The sequence below is a fragment of the Pristiophorus japonicus genome, chromosome 7, assembly GCF_044704955.1.
Source record: "Pristiophorus japonicus isolate sPriJap1 chromosome 7, sPriJap1.hap1, whole genome shotgun sequence".
In the NCBI taxonomy this organism is placed as follows: Eukaryota; Metazoa; Chordata; class Chondrichthyes; family Pristiophoridae; genus Pristiophorus; species Pristiophorus japonicus.
The window spans coordinates 17,394,509-17,419,011 of NC_091983.1; the positions used below are offsets into that span (position 1 = coordinate 17,394,509).

Here is a 24,503-nt window from a genome sequence, read left to right on the forward strand (position 1 = left end):
TGAGGTTTTCCTGATGGGGAAGAGAGGGTACATTTTCTGTTTGCTCGCTCCTAGCAAGGAGCCACACATGACAGGAGTGCATATTTTCTGCCCATTAATATTAATGTGCAACAGGCCTGCTATCCTCCATTCGCGATAATTTGATATCCACTCCCGGCATGCCCTGCATCAAGGGACCATGTTGACCCCATAACTATCGACTAGTGTTATGCAGGGATTGAAATTCCACAGGAGTTCCAGTAGTCCAGTAACAGCAGAAGAATTTCAGCCCCTTAAGTTTTATACATACCTAAAGGCTTTATTTTATAGCCAACGTAGAAATATAGAATCACGCTTCACAGAAGGAGGTCATTCAGCCCAGCGTGCCTGTGCCGGCTCTTTGAAAGACCGATCCATTTAGTCCCGTGTCCCTGGTCTTTCCCCAAAGCCCTGCAAATTTCTCCTTTTTAAGTATTTATTCAATTACCTTTTGAAAGTTAAGATTGAATCTGCTTCTTCCACCCTTTCAGACAGGGCATTCCAGATCACGAGGACTCGTTAAAAAAAAGTCTCCTCATCCCACTTTAGGAATCATTTGCCAATTACCTAAAATCTGTGTCTTCTGGTTACCGACCAACCTACCAGTGGAAACAGTTTCTCCCTATCTACCCTATCAAAACTCGTAATTATTTTTGAACACTGCTATTAAATCTCCCCTGAACTTTCTCTGCTCCAATGGAGAAATGTATCTTTCTAAGCTGCCCGACAAATGCAGATACTTGGTGTGGTGTGAGTATCAGTCTACAGAAGTTATGCCATCATCATAGACAGCCCCTCGAAGCGAGGATGACTTGCTTTCACTCCGAAAAGGAGTCACAGGTGTTTCAATGAAGGACCTAATATTCCAGTTCTTGAACTACATCCTGAAGGGTGGAAGATGCCTGTGGGTGGATTTTTTTAACGTGGGGTGACCGTTGCACACCAGCCACCACACGGGCTTGACAGAGCTAGGTCTTGGTCCAGTGGCAAGGGTTAACCAAGACGACTGGAGACTTGCTCTACTGCACGGACCTACTGCACACATATCACACAGTGTGGGCTGGCCCGTGCTGCCCCACGACCCCTGGTCCCGAACTCACGCCTCCCCTGGGCACCGATCACATCCCTTCACAGCCTCCCGCCGCTCCTGCTGTATCTGCCCACGCTCCAAAGTTATGCAGAGGGTCGTTAATTATCACTCGATTTACAATTTTTGAATTGCTTTTTAATGCTCCCCCTTTCTCCTTCACTGAACATGCTGACTCATGCTGGGGGACAGTTGTACAGTTCCACGGGCATCAGCAGTCCTCTGGTACCTCGACCACATAGACATTCTTCATGTTGTGGACCTATATAGCAAGTGTCAGCAGAATAGCCCTCTCAAAGGACAGTGGTGGAGAGGGATTACAGTCCAACCCAAACCTATCCTTAAGCCCTGCTCACATATGTGGCCCTTGCAGCAGGAGGCACTGGATGGCGATCAGGAGCAGGAACACCCTCCCCCTCCGTTGATTTTTCCCTTTGCTTATGCCGTGCCTGTAATGTTCCTACTGTTGCTAAGTGAGGACATAACTAACCCAACACAAGCTGGGAGCGGACCTGGGACCTATCCACTGGCAAAACTACACACTTGCACATGCAAGCACCGTCGCTGCAAGGCTTTGAAAAGAGAGAACTTGTTATTTATGCAACATCTTCCATGACAGTAGAAGTCCCAAAGCGCTTTACTAGGATCATAGAATGGTTACAACACAGAAGGAGCCCGTGCCGGCTCTCTGGAAGAGCACATCAACCAGTCCCACTCCCCCGTCCTTTCCCCGTAGCCCTGCAATTTCTTTTTCCTTCAGGATCTTATACAATTCCCTTTTGAAAGCCACAATTGAATCTGCCTCCAGCACCCTTTCAGGCAGTGCATTCCAGATTATAACCACTCGCTGCGTAAAAAGTTATTCCTCATGTCTCCTTTGGTTCTTCTGCCTATCACCTTAAATCTGTGTCCTCTGGTTCTCGACCCTTCCGCCAATGGGAGCAGTTTCTCTCTATTATGGCCCATTAAGTACTGTTAAAGAGCATTCACTGTTGTAATGTAGGGAAACACAGCAGTCAATTTGTGAACAGGCTCATCCCATGAACAGCAATGAGATAAATGACCAGATAATTTGTTTTTAATGACATTGATCGAGGGACTAATGTTGGCCAGGACATCGGGAAAGCTTTCCTTCTCTTCAAATAATGCCATGGGATGTTTTACATCCATCTGAGGGCCCTTCGTTTAATTAAAGGCAGCATCTTCAGCACTACCTTAGCTCTGCACTGAAGTGTCAGCCTACATTACGCGTTCAAATCTTTGTAGTGGGGATTGAACCTACCACCATCTGACACAGGTGAGCGAGCACTGGGCTGAGGCTGACATGAATACCATGTTGATAACTGCAGTAAAATCCCTCCATGAGCATTTACAGCCACTTGTTTTGCAGTAATGATGTGTGGAAATAGGAAAAGCTTCATTGTATTAATTACATGTTATCGCTGCAGGAGTAGTGATGCACCGTCAACACTCTGGTGATTAAAGGTGTTATAATTTTGCCTCAGCCTGACGTTTTGCTCTGGTAGGTGAGGGGAATAGTAGTTGGCAGAAATAAATTAAGGTGACCAATAAAATGACCATTGGAAACCAAAGTGCTTTAATATTCAAAAGCCAAATAAAACTGGGTGGAAGGCTGCAAGGAATCCTTCATAAAACAAGGGCGGAAGATGACAATTTTTTTTCACAGCTTTTTAAATATAGGGGCAGAAATGGAAAATGTAAAAATAGCAAAACTCTCATCTTCAAAAAGTGAGACTTTTTAATCCTTGGGGCTGGAAATTGCCCGAATTACTCGAATTATCACTGCCTGGTGGGAGTCAGAGGGAAGAACTGGAAAATTCGGCTCTTTAACTCTGACATTGCCTCCCAACGCTTTGAGGGGCAGGACGGTGTCTATCAGCGGCGCGCTGAACATGTGGCAGTGATGATGTCAGCGCAATGCGGATGTGCCACGGCGCGCTAACGCGTCACAATGTCCCTTCCCCTCTCTTAAAGAGAAGGGATGCTGCGAGGCCCAAGTGGAGCCCACTGGGCCACCAGGGAGGGGTTCGGCCAGGCCAGTGGCCCGGCACCCAAGAGGGGATGCCGGGCTGCCTATTGGCGGCCCGGCCAAACCAGTGGTCAACATTGTCGAGCCGACTCAGGAGTCGGTCGACAATTAAAACAAAATGGCAGCCGTGGTGATGCGCCCTCCCCTTTAAGGGCGGACGCACCGCCCAATCATTGGCAGCTTCCCGCCTTGCAAAGCAGTCAGGGGCACCGTCCGGTGGTGGCTGCGCTCCCAAGGGGAAATTTCCCACCGCCCCTGGCTCCAACCCGAACCCACCTCTACACCGCCTCAAAAAGTGCCCCAAAGCGCTGAACCCGTTCCTGCCGGCCCCGGCTCGGGGGCAATTGCCGATGGGTCGGCCCTGCCGCCTGCCCCCAGGCGGAAAGACCTTACCGCCCCATTACCGCCTCTTAGGTAAGGCCAGTTATCACCTCTTAGAGGCAGTAACTGCCTTAAAGGGGGCAATTTCCACCCTTTGATATTTATGTAAGCAAATATTGGAATCTATTGGAAAGCAATCAATCTCAGCTCACTGAACAAGAGGAAAGATTATTCTCAAAGTGCTTCACAGAGGCACAATCCAAAAATGGAGACCGAGCCAAAGAAGGAGGTATTATGAGGGGTGAGCAATAGCTTGGTCAATGAGGTGGATTTTAAGGATGGTCTTAAAGGAGGAGAGAGAGTCGGAGAAACAGAGGAGCTTAGGAAGGGAATTCCAGGCCATGGGGCGTGGGTGGCTGAAGGCATGAGCCTCAATGGTGGGGTGAAGGGTTGGGAAATGTACAAGAGGGCAAAATCAGAGGAATGGAGTGTTCAGGGAGCGGGGCTGCAGGGCTGGAGGAGGTTACAGAGATATGGAGGAGTGAGGCCGTGAGGGATTTAAATTTAAGGATGAGAATTCCAATACATTTGTCAGATAAGACTTTCTGTTCACAAGCACCACAATGGTTTGTGCATGGTGGGTCTTGTCTGACAAGTTTATTGGAATTTCTTATTGCTAAAAGTCAACAGCTGGATGATATTAATTCGGTAGCTGTTGACTGCCTTGACTTCCTGAATAAGGTTCTGCAACTTGCAAGAACTTTTTAAAATAAACTTTTTTGAGCAAATTTGGCTCAGTAACAGGAAGCCGAAAGGTAGGAATCAGTAACGATAGCTCAGGCTGGAAAGTAGGCTGATCCAATTCTAGGACCTCTGCTATTTACAGGTTGGACCTCTGTGGTCCGGCACCCTCGAGTCCTGACCGGTGCCGAACCAGAGAATTTTCCGAACCAGGAAGATGGCGGCAAAGCATTCTCTGGTGAGTTTGTAGAGTTCACTATGCGAGTTAATAGCGGCTCCTGGTACCCGTTATCTGGCGGGTTCTCAACCAGAGATCCGCAGCCACCTCGGGGTTCGCCCTAAATAACCACCAGGATTTTCTTAAAGGAAAAATGCATGGTGGGATCAAGGCGGGGTAAAAACAGGCGGCTCCGGCCCAGACCTGTTTCCCCCCCTCCCGACCATCTGAACAATGATGGCAGCAGCTGCCGCTGACCCCAGGTCAGGGAGAGAAGGGAGAGACGGTGGTCGCTGAGCGCAGATTCCCCGGCTCAAGCTCTCCGTCCTCCGCTCTCCTCTCCTCTCGCCAGGTTCCGCTGTATATATGTACGGAGTGGTCTGTTGGCTGAACAGTTGCAGTACAACGGGCAGGATTCCTCCATAATCAACGACCTGTCCAACCGATTCGACATCTAGAGCTCTGACCAAAAGCGTCCGACTGCACCTTTAACTTATTCTGCGCGGTATCGGAAACCGCAGGTTAGCCGATAGATTTTAGCCTGGACGCTGCAGCGAGATATTTGGGGGAAAAAATCATATGAGTCTTAAAATTGTGGAGTTTTTTCCGTAAACTAATGCCGAACCACTGATGTTTCCGGACCAGAGACCTGAGAGGTTCAACCTGTATAAGTTATCTAGAAATTAATATTAAACGCAGAATGCTTAATTTTGCAGATACCAATTTATATGGGAAAGTTGTGAGGCGATAAACCCAAAGACATTTAAAGCTACTCATCAAATGTATCCCAAATGGAATTGAGCATTATAGACTGTGAAGTACTGTCCTGTGTGTGTTCTCTAGTCTCCCATCATAACTTCAACAGAGACTGACAGAACCCCTAAGGAAACGGTGTAAATGGCTAGCTGTTACCAGGGCGGGTCTGCGAGTCCTTTTTTGGGCAGCACTATCAGGGCCAGTATTTATTGCCCAACCCTAGTTAACCTAAGAAGGTAGTGTTGGACCTTCTCCTTGATTTATTGAGCAATTTGATGCAACTGACTGACTTGTTAGGCAACTTCAGACGGCTGTTAAGAGTTAACCATGTTGGTGGGGGACTGGAGTCACAAATAGGGGGCATTAGTGAACCAGTTGGATTTTTACAACAACCTGGTAGCTTTACGTTCACTTATCTACAATAATAATAGTCAGTTTTTGTCTATCCTGGGGTGGGCAGGGGCTGGGAGCACGTGATCCGGACTGAGTGACAGTTGCACCGACCAATGAGCGATCAAGGCTCGCCCAGCCATGCAACCAATCAGGGCGTAAAGCGATGGGTCTGCTCCAATGAGCAGGCGGCAGTGGATGCGGTGGGACCAATGGCATGGGCACGGGGAACAGGGCCTCCCCAAGCATTGCTGCGGAGCGGAGAGGAGCGCGTGGTGGGGTTTGATAGGATAGACGCAGAGAAAATGGTTCCACTTATGGTGGTGACTAAAACTGGGGGCCATCAATATAAGACAGTCACCAATAAATCCAATAGGAAATTCAGGAGATACTTCTTTATCCAAAGATTGGTTCAAATGTTGAACCCACTCCCAAAGGAGTAGTTGAGGCAAATAGCATAGATGCATTTAAGGGAAAACGAGATAAAAGGGAGAAAGGAATAGAAGGATATGTGGATAGAGTTAGATGAAGAGAGGTGGGAGGAAGCTCATGATACGAGCACAGACATGTTGGGCTGAATGGCCTGTTTCTGTGCTGCACACTCTACGTAATTCTATCGAACGTAAGAGGACCAAAACTGGACATAAGTCTACGTCAGTAATGGCTGAAAGTGTGACAGTGGATACCCAAATAAAGATTTCTTGAACATAATTGTGTGTTGCTTACTTATTTGTAGGTCTGACTAAATCTTGGTGAGTCCCTAGGCTGGATGCTGTGAAGTAAAGGGGAAGTGAGTGCGCAGCAGTAACATTTACTGGCAATCTGAGTGCTGAAGTCACAGTGGACCTCAGCTGCCAGTTACACAGTGAGGTCATTCTGTATTTCTAAGTCCTCCTGTGCTGATCTTTGCTGGGAAGTTCTTTGGTTGTTCTCCCAATTGGCTGCCGTAATTTCAGCGGAAATCCCAGAATACACCATGTAAATGAGGCCTTCTGCGGTTCTTCCGCCAAAGTTATGGCAGCACGAATCCCCACTCTAATGTCTGTAAGCTTGTAATGTTTGTAACTCCACACTGTGGATGTGGACGTATTGTGTACTGCAAGTGCAGGGTTAATAACAAACAGAACCAGGCAGTTTTCCGGAGGCTCCCGAGAGAGCTGCCTGCCATGTAGGAAGCTGTGTGTGCTTGTGCTTTGTGAAGATATCACATTTGGCGATTGAGATGGGATTTTTCGGATGATTTAAAGCTTAAATTTTGTTGATGAGGGATTCAGCCAGCCGACAGAGAGACTTTGGAAGTTTCTGTCTTTGGAAAAAAGCTACAAAATCCGAGGTAAAATACAGCACACGGTGTGAACAGCTAGAGATTAAAATGGCAGGTGTAATCGGACATTTGGTGGAATATAGACACGGCCGGGAACGTTTTAAAGCATATGTGGATCGGCTAGAAAGGTATTTCACTGCAAATAACATAATCGAAGTTCCAGACAATGCAGTCCAGAACCGGGCTGTGTTGGAACGTAAGAGAGCGATCTGCTTATCGGAGGCAGGTCCGGCATTATATGACACTCTTGTAAATCTGCTTGTGCCTGACGAGCCAAAGGACACAACGCTTAAAGAGATTTGAATGAAGTTGGAGCAACACTATAACCCCAAACTGTTAGAAATTGCTGAAAGCTATCGTTTCGGGATTCGGAATCAAAAGACTGATTAAAGTATCAGTGATTATATCGTAGCATTAAAAAAGCTATCGATCCACTGTAATTTTGGAAACTTTCAAAACTGAGCATTACGGGATCGTTTTGTTTGTGGGGTGAAAAATGATGCGATCAGAAGGAAGTTATTGACGACGGATGACTTGACTTTTGAGATTGCTTGTCAGACAGCGAGATCGATGGGCATGACCGAACAATATTCCCGAGAATTAAATAATAGTTACAGTCGTCAGTCAACTGAGGTAAATTACCTGCAGGTTCAAAGTAGAAGATGGTGGGAGCCCAAAGTCTCAGAAACTGGAAATTCTAACAGCATCGAAGTCGTGCTATAGGTGCCTGGGACAACACATTGCTCAAAGTTGTCCATACGTGAAGGCAGAGTGTTTCTTCTGCAGAAAGACTGGGCATCTTGCGAAGGCATGCCACTGAAGGGTAAACCAGTTTTTAAAGCTGAGTCCAGCATTCAAAGCTATGAATAGAAATCCCAATAGCATGGAAGAACAACAACAGGACAAGGAGATGTTAGAATTACACGTCATCAGGAGCACGAGGTTAACGGACAGCGATTCGGAAAGCATCAAAATCCACATAGATGTTGCGGGATTCAAGATACCAATGGAAATTGACAAGGGTGCCTCCGTGAGTGTAGTACCGGAGTAACTGTACGGCAACAAACTGCATGATTTTCAACTGGAGAAATCCAAGATAGAGCTGCGAGGCTACTCGGGAGAGAAAATTCCTGTGGTAGGTCGTATCACTGTACCGGTGAAATATAAAGATCAATTTCAGAACTTGCCTCTAATAGTAGTGAAAGGAGACAAGTCTGCTTTACTAGGAAGAAATTGGTTGAGCTCACTGAAGCTGAATTGGAGCAAGATTTTCTGTGTGGAAGCGAGATTTTCATCAACGGATGAGGTTATCAAGAAGTATCCGAAGGTGTTCTTGAAATGGGCAGTCTGATCCAAGGCTGCAAGGCGAGTGTCAGGGTACAGAAGGACGCTAGATCGGTTTACTACAAGCCACGTTCCGTGCCATATGCACTCAAGGAGAAAGTTGAGCAAGAACTCAAAAGACTAGAGACTGAGAACATTATTTGTAAGATAGATCGATGTAATTGGGCTGCACCCATTGTTGTTGTACCTAAGTCCGATGGTAAAGTAAGATTGTGTAGTGATTATAAAGTAACCGTAAACCAGGTTCTAGAGGGTAATGTCCCCAATACATTGCCGAATATAGAAGATTTGTTCACAACACTGACAGGTGGTCAGATCTTCTCAAAACTGGATCTTACGAATGCCTACTTACAGCTTGAACTAGACGAGGAGTCCAAGTCATGTTTGACTATAAACACTAATCTAGGCCTATATCAATTTAATAGGCTACCGTTTGGAGTGTCTTCTGTTTGTAGCTCCACACCGTGGATGTGGATGTATTGTGTACTGCACGTGCAGGGTTAATAACAAACAGAACCAGGCAGATTTCCGGAGACTTCCAAGAGAGCTGTCTGCCAGGTAGGAAGCTGTGTGTGCTTGTGCTCTGTGAATATTTCACACCCACCGAGGAGCTCCCCGCTGCTAGTCAAAGAACAAAAAACAGCCAGCACAGGCAGGATGGGCCGAGCGGCCTCCTTCTGTGTTGTATCATTCGATGTTGCTCAAACATTCCAACATCTTGGCCTTCCGAGTATCGGCACCGTAAGCTAATCAATGAAATAAGGCAACAGGTCCTTCCATGATTACAGCCCTGAATTTCCGTGGATCTTCTCACGATCACCCACTGGTGCGCTGGGCATCTGCCGACCTCCGGCCAAAGTTCTGGTGGGAGATTGGGAGACGCCTATATGCCGATCACAAAGACCCAATTAGTAATCAGAAACAACCTTTCAGAGGCTCGAAAATGTCTTCATATCATCAAGAAACATAACGTGCTGAAACTATGAATGTTCATTCCTCCCCAAAAGAACACTGCAAGCTCACTTATCGTGGATATTTTCTGAATTTTTATAATGGAAACATGTTAAAGAGAATTGTGTGTACATCTGTGGAGACTGATAGTAGTTAGAGTATTCTCCTGAGGAATATAGCGGGGCTTTGGTCCCCCTGAGCTTTCTTGGCCCAGTTGCTCAAGGCTCCTTGATAGCATGTTGAATAGAAACACGATCAGTTACAGTTGATAGTCTTCACAAGCAGCAATATTCATTGGAGTTTAGAAGACTGAGAGGTGATCTTATTGGAACGTATAAATTTCTGAGGGGTCTTGACAGGGTAGATGCAGAGAGGATGTTTTCCCTCGTGGGGAATCTAGAATTAGGGGGGGGGCATAGTTTCAGAATAAGGTATCGCCCATTTAAAATGGAAATGAGGAGGAATTTCTTCTCTCAGAGGGCCACGAATCTGTGGAATTCTCTGCCCGAGAGAGGTGTGGAGGCTGGGTCATTGAATATATTTAAGGCAGAGATAGACAGAATTTTGAACGATAAGGGAGTCAAGGGTTATGGGGAGCGGGCGGGGAAGTGGAGCTGACGCCAAGATCAGATCAGCCATGATCTTACTGAATGGCGGAGCCTGCTCGAGGGGCCAGATGTCCTATTCCTGCTCCTATTTCTTATGTTCTTATGTTCCAAGCAGGGTGAAGATTCTTTCCATTGAGGGAAAAAGGCTGGAGAAGGCAAAACCCCCACGGCCGCATTCTGCTTCTGAATCAAAAATTGATCTCCTGGGCTTCCGGGTTTAACTGAAGGAAGAAGCTGCCCTTTGCACGCTCTCAGTGTAAGCGTCCAATTTAATGTGCGCCAGCGGATTCACAGCTTGTTGAATACCGCCCTGACGAGGAAAGATGATCCCCTTTCATTTCCTGAGATTAAGGTGAAGCACATGCAGAGTTCCTAGACACGGTTTCCTTTCCAGCTGACACACGGTGTCATCTGTCAGGGCTCGCAGCTGCTCGTGGGTTAGAAGCTATAAACTCGCTTTGGAAGAAACAGTTAAAAATGCGCTTCCTTGCCAAATGATCATGTGTTAAGTGCGCGAACCCAGGAATGCAGGAGAACATATAGCACTTAATGTTTACACAATCACATATCAGCACCTATAAAACAACCCTGATGACCTCCTTTTTATACCCAACAAACGTTAAAGGCAAACTGCTCAGCTAAGGATGAAGGGAAGACTGGGGAGAGTATTTTGATCAAAAACTGCTGACTGCTTTCACCCCACCATTCTTTCTCATTAAAAACAGACTTAAAAAAAAGTACCTCCAACCGGTTACGTTTAAGCAATGTACTTGTCTTGACTTAATTTAAGTGTCAGACATGGTAGCACTCGCGCCTCTGAGTCAGAAGGTTGTGGGTTCCAATGCTCTCCTGGTCATATTCCACCTTGATCCCTCCGTAAACTCCACTGTCTGTGTCCTAACTTGCACCAAGTCCTGCTCACCCATCAACCCCATGCTCGCTGACCTACATAGGCTCCTGGTCCAACAACGCCTCGAATTTAAAATTCTCACCCTTGTTTTCAAATCCCTCCATGACCTCACCCCTCCCTATTTCTGTCATCTCCTCCAGCCCCACAACTCCTTGGGATCTCTACGCTCCTCCAATTCTGGTCTCAGTGCACCCCCATTTGACACCTTGGTGAGGCGGGAGTTCCTGCACCAGGCACCATCCCGCAACCTACATTCGGGTTACCGCCCCCGAGAGCAAGTGGAGCGCAGAACATCGCGCTCCACTTGCTCAGTAGAGCAGGAGTGGGGCACGAGCAGGGCCGAAAGACTCCGCGAAGGGCGCGGCGCTACGCGGTGGGACACGTAGCTCTGCCGCATATACAGGGCCTGCCCTTTTAATGAAGCTGTTGATTCTATGAGTGGGGAATGAGGCCATCACTAGACCACCAAGGAGCGAGTTGCCGTGGCAGCACGATTGCTGCATGGACCCCGCGGTCGAGGAGGAAGGCCACAACCGGTAAGTCGGACATTTTTTATTGTACATTCCCCACCTCACCTTTAATTATCGCCCCGCGAGCAGCCTACAAGACATCGCTCGTAGCACCTTCAGGGGGAGCTACTAAATTTTCGCTCCAGGGCGAAAATGCTGGCGCAGCGGAGTGGGGCGCTACCGGTTACCGCCGCCGCTAAAGTTCCGCGGAATTTCACAACAGCCGGTAGCAGTGCCGTGCCCGGGTGAAAAGTAGGTTTTGCCCCGGGTTGGGGGGGGGGGTTGCTAACGGGAGGTGCAAACTCCCCAAATTTCTACGCCCAAGTCACATAAGGTGCTGCACCTAAATGTATTTCTAATCACCGCAAGTTCCAATGCAAAAGCCCGTAGGATGTCTGTGGGCAAGTGTAAGTGTATTGAATGACTGATATCGTCCAATCACTGCTGAGAGAAAAATCCCGCCCATTATTTCATACAAATAAAAAATTGAATGAAGAGTAAAAAAAAGTCATAGTGCCTACTGTGTGGGTCTGATCAACAGTTTTCTTCCCATTCTGATAAGCGGAGGGCCTTGAGAAGTTTTGCTTCCTGCCGTCGAACGTGTCAAGGAAAATCTTTGCACCAGATCGAACCCTGAAATAAAAATCGTAAATCCATTCAAATCAATATACTGGGTGGTTGCGGTAACACTACTGACACAGCGTTTGCATATCATTGTTTTGGCATCTTTCTCGCAAAATCATAAGCTAATTAAGGATGAGGGAGTCGATTCAGCCTATCTAGAAATATCCTAAGATATTTCCCCATTGCAGCATCCAATTGATTCCAGGATTTTTGCTTCTGTTACTCTATCTGGAGGCCCATTCTACATAATGAATACTTTTGGTGCCCAGAAGAATTTCCCAATATTGGCCCTAAATTAGCCTTTTACTTGTTTGAGTCTGTTGGCCCTTGTCCTACTCAATAAAATTAACACAATCTTGTATATATCTCTGCAACATTACTTCTTGGATGTCTCCATTCAAGGCTGAATAGCCCAGGTTTCTCCCAATCTTCTCTTATAAGGCAGGCCTCTGTCACAGGGAATCAACCTTCCCTGCATTGTCTGAAGCACTTGAATGTCTCCTTTATGCTCAGTTCTCAGGGACCAGAACTGGACACAGTACTCAAGGTGTGGTCTGACCAGAATACTGTGCAGCTCGATCAAATCTTCCGCTGAACTGAATACCGGTTTGCCGATTTAATTCCACACTGTTGGCTTTGTTGATTGCTGCTCTACTTTGGTTGGACATGTTGATGTCAAGCCTCCTAAGGGAAGCCTAAGGGAAGAAATCCGTCTTTACAATGCTGCCCAAAATTGGGTGGAATTATAAGAACATAAGAAATAGGAGCAGGAGTAGGCCATATGGCTCCTCGAGCCTGCTTCGCCATTTAATACGGTCATGGCTGATCCGATCATGGACTCAGGTCCACTGCCCTGCCTGTTCCCCATAACCCCTTTCTCCCTTATTATGGCAGAGCATGTTTGAAACTTTAGGCGTTGAGGTTCCCCCTGCTGGCTCACCATCCAATGGGATTTTCCTCCCTCCATCCTGCTTGGACCGTCACTGCCTGCTGATTTCTCCCACCCACCATGTGCAAATGGGGGCAAGAGTATGGACCTGAGGTTTTGGTTGAATGCCCTGCCCCATTTTTGGGGTCAGCGTGTGAAAAGTATTGGTGGGCCCCCAGGTAGGGGTGGTAATTACCCAGATGGCGGGAGAGTTTCCTTGTAGCAGCCTCCTCTCCCTTCAGGTGGCGACAGATACATCTGATGGCGGCCTCAGTCTCCACCAAGGCCTTTAATGCCAGTCTTCATTCCAATCTTCCGGGCGCTTCTGCCCCTTCAAGGTCCCTCGTCAGACCTTCTGGTGCCGTAGTGACTGGATTCTGCCCTCCCCACTGGCGAGCTCCATCTTGTTTGCAGGAATCCCGCCAGCAGCCCACTGCACATGTCTAATGAGCCCTAACCCAGGAAAATGGGCTGTTTGATTTCAAAATCCTTCTTTGAAACTCTTTCCACTCATGACAGGTGACGTGGCCAGCTAAGACATGCAATGAATGGCCTCTGCAGGTAAAGTTGACTGGATAAGTGAGATCACATGAGTGAATTACTGTTAGTCTCAACTTACATAGATGCATTTATGGGAAGCTATGAGGGAGAAAGGAATAGAAGCATATTCTGATAGAGTTAGATGAAGAGGGGTGGGAGGCGGCTCGTGTGGAGCATAAATACCGGCGTGGAGCAGTTGGGCCGAATGGCCTGTTTCTGTGCTGTAAATTATATGTAATCCTTCTTAGGCAGTCCCGCGGAGCCGAAGATGACTTGCTTCCATAGAAACATAGAAAATAGGTGAAGGAGTAGGCCATTCGGCCCTTCGAGCCTGCATCGCCATTCAATGAGTTCATGGCTGAACATGCAACTTCAGTACCCCATTCCTGCTTTCTCGCCATACCCCTTGATCCCCCTAGTAGTAAGGACTACATCGAACTCCTTTTTGAATATATTTAGTGAATTGGCCTCCACAACCTTCTGTGCTGGAGAATTCCACAGGTTCACCACTCTCTGGGTGAAGAGGTTTCTCCTCATCTCGGTCCTAAATGGCTTACCCCTTATCCTTAGACTGTGACCCCGATTCTGGACTTCCCCAACATTGGGAACATTCTTCCTGCATCTAACCTGTCTAAACCCGTCAGAATTTTAAACGTTTCTATGAGATCCCCTCTCATTCTTCTGAACTCCAGTTGATCCAGTCTTCCTTGATATGTCAGTCCTGCCATCCCGGGAATCAGTCTGGTGAACCTTCGTTGCACTCCCTCAATAGCAAGAATGTTCTTCCTCAAGTTAGGAAACCAAAACTGTACACAATATTCCAGGTGTGGCCTCACCAAGGCCCTGTACAACTGTAGTAACACATCCCTTCCCCTGTACTCAAATCCCCTTGCTATGAAGACCAACATGCCATTTGCCTTCTTAACCGCCTGCTGCACCTACATGCCAACCTTCAATGACTGATGTACCATGACACCCAGGTCTCGTTGCACCTCCCCTTTTCCTTATCTGTCACCATTCAGATAATAGTCTGTCTCTCTGTTTTTACCACCAAAGTGGATAACCTCACATTTATCCACATTATACTTCATCTGCCATGCATTTGCCCACTCACCTAACCTATCCAAGTCACTCTACAGCCTCATAGCATCCTCCTCGCAGCTCACACAGCCACCCAACTTAGTGTCATCCGCAAATTTGGAGATACTACATTTAATCCCCTCATCTAAATCATTAATGTACAATGTAAACAGCTGGGGCCCCAGCACAGAACCTTGCGGTACCCCACTAGTCACTGCCTGCCATTCTGAAAAGTACCCATTTACTCCTACTCTTTGGTTCCTGTCTGCCAGCCAGTTCTTAATCCATGTCAGCACACTACCCCCAATCCCATGTGCTTTAACTTTGCACATTAATCTCTTGTGTGGGACCTTGTCAAAAGCCTTCTGAAAGTCCAAATACACCACATCAACTAGTTCTCCCTTGTCCATTCCACTGGAAACATCCTCAAAAAATTCCAGAAGATTTGTCAAGCATGATTTCCCTTTCACTAATCCATGCTGACTTGGATCTATCATGTCACCTCTTTCCAAATGCGTTGCTATGACATCCTTAATAATTGATTCCATCATTTTACCCACTACCGATGTCAGGCTGACCGGTCTATAATTCCCTGTTTTCTCTCTCCCTCCTTTTTTAAAAAGTGGGGTTACATTGGCTATCCTCCACTCGATAGGAACTGATCCAGAGTCTATGCAATGTTGGAAAATGACTGTCAATGCATCCGCTATTTCCAAGGCCACCTCCTTAAGTACTCTGGGATGCAGACCATCAGGCCCTGGGGATTTATCGGCCTTCAATCCCATCAATTTCCCCAACACAATTTCCCGATTAATAAGGACTTCCCTCAGTTCCTCCTTCTTACTAGACCCTCTGACCCCTTTTATATCCGGAAGGTTGTTTGTGTCCTCCTTAGTGAATACCGAACCAAAGTACTTGTTCAATTGGTCTGCCATTTCTTTGTTCCCAGTTATGACTATTCTGACTGCAGGGGTCCTATGTTTGTCTTTATTAACCTTTTTCTCTTTACATATCTATAGAAGCTTTTGCAGTCCATTTTAATGTTCCCTGCAAGCTTCCTCTCGTACTCTATTTTCCCTGCCCTATCAAACCCTTTGTCCTCTTCTGCTGAGTTCTAAATTTCTCCCAGTCCCCGGGTTCGCTGCTATTTCTGGCCAATTTGTATGCCACTTCCTTGGCTTTAATACTATCCCTGATTTCCCTTGATAGCCACGGTTGAGCCACCTTCCCTTTTTTATTTTTACGCCAGACAGGGATGTACAATTGTTGTAGTTCATCCATGCGGTCTCTAAATGTCTGCCATTGCCCATCCACTGTCAACCCTTAAGTATCATTCGCCAATCTATCCTAGCCAATTCACGCCTCATACCTTAAAGGTACCCTTCTTTAAGTTCTGGAACCATGATCTCTGAATTAACTGTTTCCTTCTCCATCCTAATGTAGAATTCCACCATATTATAGTCACTCTTCCCCAAGGGGCCTCACACAACGAGATTGCTAATTAATCCCCTCTCATTACACAACACCCAGTCGAAGATGGCCTCCCCCCTAGTTGGTTCCTCGACATACTGGTCTAGAAAACCATCCCTTATGCACTCCAGGAAATTCTCCTCCACCGTATTGTTTCCAGTTTGGTTAGCCCAATCTATGTGCATATTAAAGTCACCCATGATAACTGCTGCACCCTCATTTCCTGTTTGATGCCCTCCCCAACATCACTACTACTGTTTGGAGGTCTGTACACAACTCCCACTAGCATTTTTGCTCTTTGGTATTCCGTAGCTCCACCCATACCGATTCCACATCATCCAAGCTAATGTCTTTCCTTACAATTGCATTAATTTCCTCTTTAACCAGCAATGCCACCCCGCCTCCTTTTCCTTTCTGTCTATCTTTCCTAAATGTTGAATACCCTTGGATGTTGAATTCCCAGCATTGGTCACCCTGGAGCCACTTTTTAAAAAAGGAGGGAGAGAGAAAACAGGGAATTATAGACCGGTCAGCCTGACATCGGTAGTGGGTAAAATGATGGAATCAATTATTAAGGATGTCATAGCAGTGCATTTGGAAAGAGGTGACATGATAGGTCCAAGTCAGCATGGATTTGTGAAAGGGAAATCATGCTTGACAAATCTTCTGGAATTTTTTGAGGATGTTTCCAGTAGAGTGGATAAGGGAGAACCAGTTGATGTGGTATATTTGGACTTTCAGAAGGCGTTCGACAAGGTCCCACACAAGAGATTGATGTGCAAAGTTAGAGCACATGGGATTGGGGGTAGTGTACTGACATGGATTGAGAACTGGTTGTCAGACAGGAAGCAAAGAGTAGGAGTAAATGGGTACTTTTCAGAATGGCAGGCAGTGACTAGTGGGGTACCGCAAGGTTCTGTGCTGGGGCCCCAGCTGTTTACACTGTACATTAATGATTTAGATGAGGGGATTAAATGTAGTATCTCCAAATTTGCGGATGACACTAAGTTGGGTGGCAGTGTGAGCTGCGAGGAGGATGCTGTGAGGCTGCAGAGCGACTTGGATAGGTTAGGTGAGTGGGCAAATGCATGGCAGATGAAGTATAATGTGGATAAATGTGAGGTTATCCACTTTGGTGGTAAAAACAGAGAGACAGACTATTATCTGAATGGTGACAGATTAGGAAAAGGGGAGGTGCAAAGAGACCTGGGTGTCATGGTACATCAGTCATTGAAGGTTGGCATGCAGGTGCAGCAGGCGGTTAAGAAAGCAAATGGCATGTTGGCCTTCATAGCAAGGGGATTTGAGTACAGGGGCAGGGAGGTGTTGCTACAGTTGTACAGGGCATTGGTGAGGCCACACCTGGAGTATTGTGTACAGTTTTGGTCTCCTAACTTGAGGAAGGACATTCTTGCTATTGAGGGAGTGCAGCGAAGGTTCACCAGACTGATTCCCGGGATGGCGGGACTGACCTATCAAGAAAGACTGGATCAACTGGGCTTGTATTCACTGGAGTTCAGAAGAATGAGAGGGGACCTCATAGAAACATATAAAATTCTGACGGGGTTAGACAGGTTAGATGCAGGAAGAATGTTCCCAATGTTGGGGAAGTCCAGAACCAGGGGTCACAGTCTAAGGATAAGGGGTAAGCCATTTAGGACCGAGATGCGGAGGAACTTCTTCACCCAGAGAGTGGTGAACCTGTGGAATTCTCTACCACAGAAAGTTGTTGAGGCCAATTCACTAAATATATTCAAAAAGGAGTTAGATGAGGTCCTTACTGCTAGGGGGATCAAGGGGTATGGCGAGAAAGCAGGAATGGGGTACTGAAGTTGAATGTTCAGCCATGAACTCATTGAATGGCGGTGCAGGCTAGAAGGGCCGAATGGCCTACTCCTGCACCTATTTTCTATGTTTCTATGTTTCTATGTCTCCGTGATGCCAATTACATCGTATCCGTTAACTGCTATCTGCACAGTTAATTCGTCCACCTTATTCCGAATACTCCTTGCATTGAGGCACAGAGCCTTCAGGCTTGCCTTTTTAACACACTTTGACCCTTTAGAATTTTGCTGTAAAGTGGCCCTTTTTGTTTTTTGCCTTGGGTTTCTCTGCCCTCCACTTTTACTCATCTCCTTTCTGTCTTTTGCTTCTGTCTCTATTTTGCTTCCCTCTGTCTCCCTGCACTGGTTCCCATCCCCCTGCCACACTAATATGAGTTCTCATGTGACTGAGGGACCTACAGTCTCTGTCACAGGTGGGGCAAATGGTGGTTGGAGGTGCTTGGGTTACCGTGCGCTCCTTCCACTGTTTGCACTTGGCTTGCACGTGCTCTCGGCAAAGAGACTCGAAGTGTTCACCGCCTTCCGGATATTTCTCCTCCACTTAGGGCGGTCTTTGGCCAGGGACTCCCAGGTGTTGGTGGGGATGTTGCGCTTTTTCAAGGAGGCTTTGAGGGTGTCCTTGAAGCGTTTCCTCTGCCCACCTGGGGCTCGCTTGCTGTGTATAACTGGTGGTGTAGCCGTTTTTATATTTATAACTGGTGATGTTGCAATTTATATATTTTTTTTGGCCAGTTCAATACTTGTTGTAAAATCGATTTTACTGAATATTTTGGAAACCCAAAAACACCCATGAGATAGTGGGCCACTTACCGACACCCAACATTTGCTAATTGGAAAGCTTTTTTGTTGCAGAGTTTCACACAGAGGCTGTGTAAACTGAATTCCTCCCTTTAAAGAAGTGGTGCATAAGGAATAATTCAAATCTATAAGCGATCTCAAAAATGCAGCATGGACACGGCGAATGGGGGCTAGAAAGGCTGCAAAAGCAAACGATTGGCATTTTTTAAATTATTTACATTATTATCTCATCAAGTTCTGGCACCTGCATACATGTTGGTCTCCTTTGCAACCCAAGCACCTCCAACCACCATCTGCCCAACCTGTGACAGAGACTGTAGGTCCCGCATTGGACTCATCTCTCACTCAATGACAAACTCACTGACACACTCACTCACTGACACACTCACTCACTGACACACCTCCAGCCTCCCCAAAGCCATTCCACCATCTACAAGGCACAAGTCAGGAGTGTGATGCAATACTCTCCACTTGCCTGGATGAGTGCAGTTCAAACAACACTCAAGAAGCTCAACACCATCCAGGACAAAGCAGCCCGCTTGATTGGCACCCCATCCACCACCTTCAACATTCACTCCCTCCACCACCGGCGCACCGTGGCTGCAGTGTCTACCATCTACAAGATGCACTACAGCAACTCGCCAAGGCTTCTTCAACAGCACCTCACAAATCCCCAACCTCTACCATCTAGAAGGACAAGGGCAGCAGGCGCATGGGAACACCACCACCTCCAAGTCACACACCATCCTGACTTGGAAATATATCACCGTTCCTTCATTGTTGCTGGGTCAAAATCCTGGAACTCCCTCCCTAACAGCACTGTGGGCGTACCTTCACTACACAGACTGCAGTGGTTCAAGAAGGCGGCTCACCGCCACCTTCTCAAGGGCAAATAGGGATGGGCAATAAACACTGGCCTTGCCAGCAATGCCCACATCCCGGAACAAATTAAAAAAAACATTGACTGGCTGGGCATTAAGAGACAATTCAAACACAGAAAATGAGCCAACCAGTCTTTGAATTTTTCTCCTTTTGACCCCTACACTTAATTACCATGATGAAAAAGATACGAGAAGAAAGTGGAAGAATGGAGATAGATATCCTGTGGGCTAACTGTGATCCCCTCTATTTCTACCCCTCCAAAAACAGATTAACTAAGCTGAAATTTGCTCTTTAAGATCAGCACCATTACCTCTAGTGTCCCCAAGGATCTATCCTTGGCCCCCTCCTACATAAGAACATAAGAAATAGCAGCAGGAGTAGGCCATATGGCCCCTCGAGCCTGCTCCGCCATTCAATAAGATCATGGCTGATCTGATCATGGACTCAGCTCCACTTCCCTTCCCGCTCCCCATAATCCCTTATCCCCTTATCATTTAAGAAACTGTCTATTTCATTCTTAAATGTATTTAATGTCCCAGCTTCCGCAGCTCTCTGAGGCAGCGAATTCTACAGATTCACAACCCTCTGAGAGAAGAAATTTCTCCTCATCTCTATTTTAAATGGGTGGCCTCTTATTCTAAGATCATGCCCTCTAGTTCTAGTCTCCCCCACCAGTGGAAACATCCTCTCTGCATCCACCTTGTCAAGCCCCCTCATAATCTGATACGTTTTGATAAGATCACCTCTCATTCTTCTGAATTCCAATGAGTAGAGGCCCAACCTACTCAACCTTTCCTCATAAGTCAACCCCCTCACCCTGGAATCAACCTAGTGAACCTTCTCTGAACTGCCTCCAAAGCAAGCACATCACTTCGTAAATATGGAAACCAAAACTGCACGCAGTATTCCAGGTGTGGCCTCACCAATGCACTGTATAGCTGAAGCAAGACTTCCCTGCTTTTATACTCCATCCCCTTTGCAATAAAGGCCAAGATACCATTGGTCTTCCTGATCACTTGCTGTACCTGCATAATATTCTTCTGTGTTTCATGCACAAGTACCCCCAGGTCCCGCTGTACTGCGGCACTTTGCAATCTTTCTTCATTTAAATAATAACTTGCTCTTTGATTTTTTTTTTGCCAAAGTGCATGACCTTACACTTTCCAACATTATACTCCATCTGCAAATTTTTGCCCACTCACTTAGCCTGTCTAGGTCCTTTTGCAGCTTTTTTATGTGCTCCTCACACATTGCTTTTCCTCCCATCTTTGTATCGTCAGCAAACGTAGCTACATTACACTCAGTCCCTTCTTCCAAGTCGTTAATATAGATTGTAAATAGTTGGGGTCCCAGCACTGATCCTTGCGGCAACCCACTCGTTACTGATTGTCAACCAGAGAATGAACCATTTATCCCGGCTTTGTGTTTTCTGTTTGTTTGCCAATCTTCTATCCATGCTAATATATTACCCCCAACTCTGTGAACTTTTATCTTGTGCAGTAACCTTTTGTGTGGCACCTTGTTAAATGCCTTCTGGAAATCCAAATACACCACATCCACTGGTTCCCCTCTATCTACCCTGTTCATTACATCCTCAAAGAATTCCAGCAAATTTGTCAACATGACTTCCCCTTCATAAATCCATGCTGACTCTGCCTGACCGAATTTTGCTTTTCCAAATGACCTGTTACTGCTTCTTTAATAATAGACTCCAACATTTTCTCAACCACAGATGTTAGGCTAACTGGTCTATAGTTTCCTGCTTTTTGTCTGCCTCCTTTTTTAAATAGGGCGTTACATTTGCAGTTTTCCAATCTGCTGGGACCTCCCCAGAATCCAGGGAATTTTGGTAAATTACAACCACTGCATCCACAATCCCTGCCGCTACTTCTCTTAAGACCCTAGGATGCAAGCCATCAGGTCCAGGGGATTTATCTGCCTTTGGTCCCATTATCTTACTGAGTACCACTTCCTTAGTGATTGTGATTGTCTTAAGTTCCTCCCCCTCTATAGCCCCTTGACTATCCACTGTTGGGATATTGTTAGTGTCCTCTACCTTAAAGACTGATACAAAATACTTGTTTAGAGTTTCTGCCATCTCCATGTTCCCCATTACTAATTCTCCGGTCTCGTCCTCTAAGGGACCACCACTCTTTTTCTTTTTATATACCTATAGAAACTCTTGCTATCTGTTTTTATATTTTGTGCTAGTTTACTTTCATAGTCTATCTTCCCTTTCTTAATCATTTTTTTAGTCATTCTTTGCTGGCTTTTAAAAGCTTCCCAATCTGCTGTCCTCTCACTCATTTTGGACACTTTGTATGCCCTTGTTTTTAATCGGCTATCGTCCTTTATTTCTTTAGTTAGCCACAGATGGCTTTCTTTTCTCTTGCACCCTTTCCTCCTTACTGGAATACATTTTTCTTGAGAGTTGAGAAATGTACACCACTGTTCATCAACCGTCCCACACTTCAATCTGTTTTCCCAGTCCACTTTAGTCAACTCTGCCCTCATACCATCATAGGTTCCTTTATTTAAGCTTAGTAAGCTGGTTAGAGATCCAACTTTCTCACCCTCCATCTGAATTTGAAATTCAATCATGCTATGATCACTCATTCCAAGGGGATCCTTCACTAGGAGATGTTTTATTAATCCTGTCTCATTACACGGAACCAGATCTAAGATAGCCTGCCCCCTTGTTGGTTCCGTTACATACTGCTCAAGGAATCCATCCCTTATGCACTCTATGAACTCTTCCTCAAGGCTACCCTGACCAATTTGATTTGTCCAATCCTATTTCTGATCTACACGCTGCCCCTCGGCGACATCATCTGAAGACGTGATTTCAGGTTCCACATGTACGCTGATGACACACAGCTCTACCTCAGCAACTCTCCCCACCCCTCTATTTTAAATATTAATGTTCGAAAGCTTATAATAGTGCAATTGCATTTTTCTATAGGACATGATTATGATTTAGTCTCTCTGAATTCAAACTGTACGATAATTCTAGATTTTAAGCAGTAAATTCACACTTTCCTATGTTACATTGCTTAATTCAAATTACTGGATGATTTTCTTTTAGTGCAAAAAATCAACAGAATTGTCAGGAGTAAACTGCAGTCCTTAATAGTATTAAATTGTGACAGAAATAAAATAAACAAAGATCATTAGTACTGTTTTCTTAATTGAAATGGATATTGGAAGCTGTAATGTATGCACCTTGTGAGTATGTTCACAGGTTTGTAGAGCCATTATGCACGCAGTGTCCACCAGTACGCTCGCGGCCTTCCGCGAGAGGTGGGCGCCGGAGGGACTGGAGTGCATTATCACCCCCGGCAACCAAATTTTAATTTGATTTTATATGTTCTAAAGTCTCATTTATTTTAAATGCCGGTTTTAGTGTCCCCCTCCCCTTTTATAGGGGGCACTTGAAAAATTATGATTTTAGTGCCCAAAAAAACAAAAAAAGCCCACAAAAATCACCAAAAAAACCCCCAAAAAACAAAAAAAAGGGCACGTGAAAAGTGTTTGGAGTGTCCCCCAGATCTGGGGGGGGGGCACTTGATTTAATTTATAATGTTTTACCCAAAAGAGTTGTGCAGCTGTTGAAAAAAAACACAAAAAAACAAAAAAAGAAACAAAAAAACTTTTTTAAAAAAGGGGGCAGTTAAGTGTCTGGAGTGTCCCCCAGATCGGGGGGGCACTTGATCTAATGTGTATTTTGTTCCCCCCCCAAAAGAGTTGTAGAGCCATTATGCACGCGGTGTTCACCGGTACGCTCGCGGCCTTCCACGAGAGGTGGGCACCAGAGGGACTGGAGTGCATTATCACCCCCGGCAACCAAATTTTAATTTGATTTTTTATGTTTTAAAGTTTAATTTGTTTTAATTGCCGGTTTTAGTGTCCCCCTCCCCTTTTATAGGGGGCACTTGTAAATTTATGCTTTTAGTGCCCCCCAAAAAAAACAAAAAACATTAAAAAAAACAAAAAACACACAAAAAAAAACAAAAAAAGGGCACTTGTTTGAAAGTGTTTGAAGTGTCCCCCAAATCAGGGGGCACTTGAGTTAATGTTTATTTTCTCCAATGAAAAGAAATGTAGAGCCATTATGAGTGGCGTGGCCAGTAACCTGATGTTCACAAGACTCAATAAAACCCCAGTCAGCTCACTCTCGGTAATCCACAATGAGGTATGCAATTGTGAGCTTAGTGGATGAACTGGTAATGTGCAGTGTGTTTGTTAAATCTTTGTTAATAAACCAATAGTTCTTAATAGCAATGTGTTGCTATGAATTTTTAAGCAAAGAATCCATGAAGCAAATACATTACAGAAGCAGTGTTAACAATTTAATATAATTTACCTGCAGCTTCAACATGGTGCCTCTGTGTCTGTGTGGAGTTCAGTCCCTCTGATTGAATGGGAGGACATAAAGCATCTGTGAGCATGGAGGGGAAAAAGTTAGGTCGCATGCTGTCCGTAACATACCCCTTAAAAAAATAAGCTGATTCTGGGCCCTGACCCTTGAAATTATCGCAGCATTAAAAAATTGAACTGAGGCTTAAGTATAATTGATATGCCCAAATAACTGTAAAAATAAGTTAAATTTAAAAAAAAAACAAGACATAGATATATTTTTGTTTGGGTAAGGGTATCAAATGATATCGAGCAAAGGTGGTAAAATGGAGGTGCAGCTCAGCCACGATGAAACTGAATGGAGGAGCAAGCCCGAGGGGCTGAATGGCCTACTCCTGTTACCAAATGAACTGCGTGCAACTGCCACAAAGCCGTACTTGTTTCGGGTTCCATAGATCGTCAGGCTTTCCAGCAGCTAATCCCCTCTGGTACTTGAAGATCATTTTGGCAGGGCGGACTTTTCACCTGATACAGGAAGTATACTCTGAGCACAAAAATCTAGGCTGGCATTCCAGTGCAGTGCTGAGGAAGTGCTGCACTGTCGGATGTGTCGTCTTTTGGATGAGACGTTAAACTGAGGCCCCGTCTGCTCTCTCAGGCGGACGTAAAAGATCCAAAGGTCACTATTTCGAAGAAGAGCAGGGGAGTTATCCCTGGTGTCCTGGCCAATATTTATCCCTCAATTAACATTATGA

At 45.7% G+C, this 24,503-nt stretch overlaps 1 protein-coding gene across 1 annotated transcript in view; it reads right to left on the reverse strand.

The window, feature by feature from the left end:
* LOC139267082 (collagen alpha-1(XIX) chain-like) overlaps positions 1–24,503 on the reverse strand; it is a 679,874-nt gene that overhangs the window by 510,867 nt on the left and 144,504 nt on the right. The window contains exons 6-7 of the mRNA XM_070884859.1: positions 23,756–23,830; positions 11,748–11,859 (exon numbers count right to left, since the gene is read on the reverse strand). Coding sequence (XP_070740960.1) covers positions 11,748–11,859; positions 23,756–23,830 — 187 coding nt within the window. The remainder of the gene's footprint in view (positions 1–11,747; positions 11,860–23,755; positions 23,831–24,503) is intronic.